Source organism: Drosophila subobscura, chromosome J, assembly GCF_008121235.1.
Source record: "Drosophila subobscura isolate 14011-0131.10 chromosome J, UCBerk_Dsub_1.0, whole genome shotgun sequence".
NCBI classification, from domain to species: Eukaryota; Metazoa; Arthropoda; class Insecta; order Diptera; family Drosophilidae; genus Drosophila; species Drosophila subobscura.
This window is the reverse complement of record NC_048532.1, coordinates 20452043-20459730: the sequence shown is the minus strand read 5'-3', so window position 1 is coordinate 20459730 and position 7688 is coordinate 20452043. Positions and strand designations below refer to the sequence as shown.

General features: G+C 49.8%; 1 protein-coding gene across 1 annotated transcript; it reads left to right on the top strand.

The window, feature by feature from the left end:
- The first annotated feature begins 2733 nt into the window (after positions 1–2733).
- LOC117893639 lies at positions 2734–7243 on the top strand. The gene is made up of 3 exons (XM_034800326.1): positions 2734–5798; positions 7000–7103; positions 7155–7243. Exons 1-3 carry the CDS (start codon positions 3154–3156, stop codon positions 7241–7243), a joined length of 2838 nt encoding a protein of 945 aa, XP_034656217.1. The 5' UTR covers positions 2734–3153.
- Positions 7244–7688: the final 445 nt, after the last annotated feature.

The window sequence follows — 7688 nt, the reverse complement described above, 5'->3', positions numbered from 1 at the left end:
AAAAAAAGTGTAAGAGCAAAGCTATCCCACATATTTTATGGTGTTTTATTGAGCGAACTCCATTCGGACATTCATTCAAGACCATCTAAATCTCTAAATCATGGCCAAGACAGACACTGAGACAGTTCATTAGCTGGAGAATCGTTGAGACAAAAAACACACAGAAGAAATAACAAACAAAAAACGAAAAGGAAAAGTAAACTTTCACATTTCTAATGGCGGCAGTTTGTTGTTGTTCGGTATGCAAAATGGCAATAAATTTTCTTTGATTTAATTTTCGAGAAATTAAAATATATTTCTAAGGCTAAGATTATTTCATTCCGAATCCATTTGTTGTATCTGTCTGTCATTTACGGGTCTTCCGCATTCGCAGTCGCAGCCAGAAGATTATTCCACAGAAGCGTGTCTAATCTTTGGGATTCTCTGGCTTTTGGGTTGGGCGACAGGCATTATCACTTTCACTCTGTGGGACACACAGCTGTCGACAACAGCGGGAAAATCTTCATCATTATAATACAAAAAAAAAGAAAGACAGACAGACAGGTGCAGAGCCACAAAAGCGGCTGTGGCCGCTGCATCCGTTTTGAAAGCCATTTGCATTCCTCTGGGCAGGCACACTCCCTCCTCCGTCATCAATGATCGTCAATCGGAATGAATTTGTAGCAGGTGCAGGCCCCCAATAAAAACTGCAACACATCAAAAGTTTCTTTTCTGTGCAACGCCTTTCCAGATGAGGTTCACTTTTTGTCTTGCTTTGCTTTTGTATTGTGTCTCCCGTTGCTGCGAGCATCGAAGTTGTTGTCAATTGTTTACATTTTCCTTTTTGGGCCGCAGCGAGAGACTGTTTAATATGCAAAGCATTTTGTATTGACCAGGCCAAAAAGCTGTTGACCGCCGCGAATGGCCTTACCTTACCTTAGACATAATCGTGTATAAAAGGCATTGGAATTATCATTTTCATGTATGTGCTGGAGCTGGCTCAAGGGGAATAATTCTGAGTGGTTTATCTGAAATCTGAAACACTCTTTCGCTTGAGGATTTTCTGCTTACTGTCGACTATCTTTGGTATCTTTGGGCTTCCCCCTCTGCATGGAATGTTTAAGCCTGTTTGCTTTCCGCCTTGCAATTGGCCAAATAATCGCCCATCAAGATGTCATGTTTACACACTTTTTAGCCAACAATTTCCTCAGTTAAATATCATAAAAAATATGTACGATTATGGCCCCAAAAAGACGTTTGCGCAATCAACAATTTTTAGCTTTTTAGCTTTTTATTTGCATTGCCACCAATGCTTGTCTCTGTGTAGATATCTCTGTGTGTATTTGTCTGTCCGTCTGTCTGTCCGTCTGTCTGTTTGGTTTCCTATATAATATAATAATATTTTGTTTAAAAAACCTTTTTGCATTGGCAAATAAAAATAGGTATTTTTTGTTTTTCTAACCGCGTGCGAGAGCGACAAATGTGCAAAATATAAATAAGAGTACGTCGGCATATCCCAACCCCCTGGCCATTCCATCTGCCCCTTTATGCCACACAGGAGGTATGAAATGGAGGCAGATGGCAGCTAACGAAGCTACCCAAAAGAGCCCGGCAAAAGCGGCTTAAAAAACCATTTGGTGATAAAATAAAAAGCAAAACAAAGAAATAGTACGAGTATATAGACCCCACAGTGTCGTTGGTCGTATGTGAGGCAAAAGAAATTGTTGTGTGTGTCGCTGTCGTCTCACTTTATGTAATCGCTCATTATAATTGGCATTTCTGTGGCTGTGTGTGTGTGTGAGTGTGTGTGACAAAAACGTGCCCCGTCTGCCCCAGCGGTGGCTGTGCCTGTGGGAGGGTTAACAATTGTCAGGTGTGAAGAGTCGGCAATTGTGGGTAAGACAGACAATATGTATTGTGGCTTTGTGCAATATTCCACATCCATCCAGCCATCAGCCATCGATCGTCGTTGAGCGATAAGCCCAAGTCGCAGTCAAAGCGTATCAAGCATACGCAATGTTGTCGGCGCCCCACCATGCGAGTGATTTCTTGCGCAAAATCTTACTTGGCTTTCCTTGTGCCTTTTTGCTGTCTCTAAAGTGCAATGAAATGTGTGCTGAAACGAAGCTAAGGGAATGAGTAATAAAAGTTAAAAATACAAAAAAGAAACACGGACAAGTGTCAGAAATTGAAGACTTAATTACCATTGAAGATAAGATAAATAAATTGGGGAATAATGGGGGGAAACTCCCTCTTAAAACTCCACTGCAAAGTGCAGAAAGCTTTCCCCAATCGTTTAGAAATCTGTTCTAGAAATTCCTGCTCCTGCCCCTCGCTGTTTGCTTTAATCGATGAACAGAAACAGAAACAGAACCACTTTGCATGCAAGACCATCTTCCCATTCAGATGAACCAGAATTTTCAACAGCTTTCTCTTCTCTTTGTCGTTCCAGGCACGGGGCCAGCAGCAGCAGCAGCAGCAGCTGCATCATCGGCTTTGTGCCGTTTGGTGGCACCCAAGTAGCTGGTAGACCGCAGCAGAACGTCACCACAGATGTGGTCCCCAGCCATGGCCATGGCCATGTCACCTGTGCGGGATCGCTGCGATCTCAATGGGAATGCAACGAGTGCAAGTTCGAGTGCCGCGAGTGCGGGTGCCACAAGTGCCACAAGTTCGCCGCGTAAGACTAAAAAGACAATTATCAATTGGCTGGTGAACGGATCGCGAGCCGCCGCCGCCGCCGAAAGTGCCAGTGCCAGTGCCACCGATAGCGACAACAACAATCGTCAATCAGTGCGCGATAACCCCACGCTAGACGATAATCAGAATCAAAATCAAAACCAAAGCTGCAATTGCGAGTCGCGGGCGTTTCGCGATTTCCGGGGTGTCCAAACGCTTCGCTTGCTGTGGAGCAAACGCATCAAAAGCGCCAGCGAGGATCAAACGGTTGCATCAACATCGTCATCGTCGCGCGCCTCCTCGCTGGGCACCCTCCGCAAGCTAAACAAATCCGTCAGTTGTCTGGTGAACGCGTTCAACAATCCCTCGCCGGAAAAATCGCTAGCAAAACGCGCCGCTAGCTTGCACAATCTGCAGGACGCCGCGTTGCAGCAGCAGCAGTTGCAGCGCGAAAAGGATAATTTCTACAAATACAAGAACGCGGAGCAGGCGAGAATGCGTGGCAAGCTGCGACGCAGCAGTGACGAGCCGACGGTTATAAACGCGCACAAGAACGCGTGTGCGAGCGCGATTAAAAACGCGAGTGCGACTTTAGTCGCGAGCAAATGTGACGACAGCATGCCGCCGCTTCCACCTGCCAGCATTGAGTGCAATATGGAATCGCCAGTTCCGCGGCGATTACCAGATAGCGTTATCTCCGACATGGAAGTGGGTGGTAAACAGGCGGAGCAGGCGGACGAGGAGGAGGAGGAGGTGGAGGTGGAGCTCCGGGCGACGCCTGCCCGATCGCGAGCCCGTGCCCGAGTCCGCGTCAGTCTCAGCGCGGCAAGCGCCCAGAGTGGCGGCAGCAGCGAATCGGAGCCTACAACTTCCACGCAAACATCTTCCACTGTGACGTCAACGGTGACGCGAGCGGTGACGAAGCGGAAATACAGCTTCAAGACGCACGCAGGCAGATCCTACGTGCAGCACCACACGCCGCGGAGGATAAGCAGCAGCTGCAGCAACAGCGGCGGAGGAGGAGCAGGCATGGGGCAGGCAACGGATGTCCCCACTGGCAGCAGCAGCAGCACCAACAGCCTGGTGGCCAAACTCACCCAACAGTTCAACGAGATCATCCAGAAGGATGCCCGCGTGCTGGAGCAGGTGAAGCGGAAGAAGGGCGTCTGGCTGGCACGCGGCAGTCATGTCTACAAGATTGTGGAGAAGCAGCCAGCCGCGATGCAGCCACCCCCGGAGAATGGCATCTCCACGGTGCAGCGGAACATCAAGAAGTTCGAGACGCTGGAGAAGCCTTCGGTGCCGCAGAAGAGCGAGCAGCTGCGGCATCTGGCGGCAGCCACAGGCACTGCCAGGAGCAACAACCTCACTCTCAAGACAAAGCGAAGTCTGAAGGGGAGTCCCGCAGAGCTGGAGGTGGTCTGCGAGGAGGCCAAGACGCCCGTGGAGCTAGAGCCAGCCACAGAGGAGAAAGCAACCAAAGAAGAGCCGCCAGCAGCCGAGCAGCAGCAGCAGCCGCCCATGGAGACGGAGGAGGATGATCTGAAGCCCGAACTGGAGCTGGATGAGGAGCGGCAGAAGCAGCGCAAGCACAAGTATGCCTCCATCTACGAGAAGCTGCGATTCACCTTCGCCGGCAGAAGCCGCAAGTCGGCCAGTCCCTCGCCCACAAAAGCAGCAGCGCCCGAGATGGCGCTGCAGATGGTCACAGAAATGGCGCCAGAAGAGATGGAAACTAAGCTGGAAGAGGAGCCACAGCAGACAGGTGCCAACTCACCGCTGATGCTGGGTCAGTGCATTGAGGCCGATGCCGATTCCAAGATTCTCGACGCTTTGGAGGTGCTCGATCAGAAGATCAAGGGCATCAGCGCCCACTCGGAGGCGGGTGAGCTGCTGCTGGGCACCAACGATGACTTCGAGCAGCGGCTGCTGCCCAACACCTCGTTCGTGTATCAGGCGGCCAACAAGCAGATCTCCAACAATCAGCTGCTGGTCAATCAGGCGGTGAACGTGACGCTGGTGAATGCCATCGAAGGAGAGCAAATGATCATGGAGCAAAAGCAGTTGCTGAAGGCAGAAAATGAGAAGAAGAACGAGGAGCAGCAGGAGGAGCAAGTGGCAGTCAGGGAAGAACCAAAAGAGCTACCCGCAGAAGAGGAGCCCGAATCCATTTACGAACCCATCACACCCTCTGCCTTGCCTGCCATCGAACCCAAGACTGAAGCGCACGCCTCGAGCCTGTTCAAGATTGTGGACATCCAAAAGTCGGAGATCGTCGAAGACATCTACCAGACCGTGGAGGAGGCATCCGCATCCGCCGCAGCTGCCTGCGCCAAGCCCAACATTTGGCTGGAGGGCTACGAGTCGATAGCGGGCTCCTGCGAGGCGACGCCACCAGATTTCGATGGCTACGAGTCCTTTGCGCCGCCCACACCCACAGCTAACCTGGAGGAGTGTCTCCCCATGTCCACACCATCTCCTGGCACGCATGGCGGCACACTGGGCAGGAATACCCGCGATGAGCTGCCAGAGCTGCCGAAACCAAAGCGAGTGCTGCCGAAGTCTCCAGCGCTGCTGCGACCTGCGCCACCGAAGCCAGACCTGGCCAAGGATGAGGATGAGGACGAGAACATCTACGACACCATCAAGGGCTGCTACGAGTCGATGCACACCAAAGTCCCAGCCAGCAGCGGCAGCGGCAGCGGCACCACTACCACCGATGCCATCTCCCTGGGCTCCAACTGCTACGAGAGCATCTCCCACTACCGCAAGACAAAGACAACGGCGACGGCGACGGCGACGGGTCATGGCACCTGCATTCAGCTGTCCAGCAGTGGCTCCACCCTGACCATCTGCTCGGACCACAAGACCAACAGCCTGTACGAATCCTCACTGGCAGCCGCCGGTTGTGTGATGTACGGCAGTGCCAGTGTCGGCTGCCGCTCCTCCCTGGGCAGCGGCGGCAGTGCATCGTCGAGTGGCGGTGGCGGCAAGCGGGCGGGGGACAAGCGATCCTCCATAGCCGGCTCCAGCGACAACAGCGATGCCTGGGTGGACATATCCGATGGCGAGGGAGCAACAGCAGCGACAGCGGAGCGCCTGGAGGCGGGGCCGCCGCCCACCGAGGCACAGTTTGTTGTGTGAGTAGCAAAAAAAATCTAGAATATACTTAATATATTCCAAAAATATTGAAAGAGGGGCAGAGGGTGGTGTGGGAGATGTTTTGGATGATATAAATTCTGCGTAAATTGCTTATCAGTTTGTTTGGGCCTGGCCTTATCTTATCGGAGGAGCAGAAAACTGACTGCCGCAGGGGCCGCGCTCGCTTTTTGTTGTCCGGGTGTCAGCTAGGGTGTTGCCGATGCGGTGGTGCAACGAAAAGGGTTGCAACATCCGCTTTGTCGTCCCCTGGCCCCAAATATAATCACATGGGCAATCGGGTCAAGGCGGTCGATGGATGGCTCTTATCTGTGGCCTGTCGATAATGGGCAAACAGAGTCGGGGAGAGGTGGGAAGGTATCAGGAAACCCCTCGAAGAATGAGTTCAGATCAGGGAATGTTTCTTTGTAATTCGAAGAGGCTTCCAAGGTTCGTGTTCAGTTTAGCATTTTTCATATTTTAGTCATCTTGTTATTATTATTTTTACCACTGTTTTCAGCAATCTCCGTTTAAAAATAAACAAAGAAAGGGGAGATTATTCGCTGGGTAACGTCATTCAGAGTCAACAAATGACGATGTTCCGTGCAAACAGAGCAGAGCGTAGGATAAATATAGCGACATCTTTTTGCAGCGGAGGAAATTCGAGGATAAAGATTGTTCATAAAATTGGGAGTACAAATTGATGCGTAGTATCTGGAAATCTAAAGATATTTGAGGATAAATAAATTATAAAAGAATATCAAAGCCATGTTCCTAATTGAGATCGTATCGTAGCCATTAAGACAGTCATTAGGGAACCATTTCTTGGCACATTATTAGCCCAATGTCATCATCAACATCCCACCCCGCCCGTAAGTTGCAACACTCCACGCTTAATTGAAGCTCCTCCCCCTGTTGCTATTAATTAGCTCGGCGACCCACAATTTGAAGCGTTATCAGTCGATAAGATTGCCGTGCCCCTTGAGGAAACCCTTGTAGTGCATTCTACGGGGTTTCCATTACTAGTTGAAAGCTTAACGGCATAATGTCAGTCAGTCGTTGCACATGGTCGTGTCATGACTGTGTGGTATGATCGATTGCCAGGCCCAGAGCGCCCTCTAAAGTACTCAACAACAACTATTTAAAATCTATTAAAATTAAAAATTAATATTTTATTTTCTCTTCTACCAATTTTATTTTCAGTGTGCGGGAACGCTTCAAGCCGCATCGTACCCGCAGCCCGGACTGGTCGAAGCGCATTAGAGACAAAAGACTGCAACAAAAGAAGGCGATAAGCTGCATAGAGGGTAAGTTTGCCACAATAAGAATTTCTATTTGGGGAAAATAATCTACAAAAGTGCTCACCGAATGGAATTCTTTCCATTATCCGAATGGGAATGTTTCTCTATTTATTATATCCACGTACAAACGTTTCAGCAGTGCGTGAGATTGTGTAGCATCTTTGAGAAACAGTTTATCTAATATTTGTTTAGTTTTTCTTTAGTTTTTCTCTCTTCAACTTTTATCACAAAGCTTACGATTCGAACAAAGCTCTTTTCGATCGGTGCTGGTTCGTGTCCCAACTAAACTTCACCATCCACATATGGATTCCACAGCATAACTGTCTGTGAACGTCCGACGATTAGCCGCGCTTAATTGTTGTGTGTTGTGTGTGGATGGATCATCAGGGCCACTTAAAAGGTTTTTTTGTGTCTCGCCCCCAGGCGCTGTCTGACAAACGAAATGCCAAAAGTAAGGCTAACAAGTCGAGCAGCTAACAGAGCAGATAATTACTCGTACAGCCATTACAAATGAGAGTGAGAGTAAGCCCCCGCCAACAGCGACGACAACATCAACAACCCCGTTACATGAATCAAGTGTGTGAGCAAGCG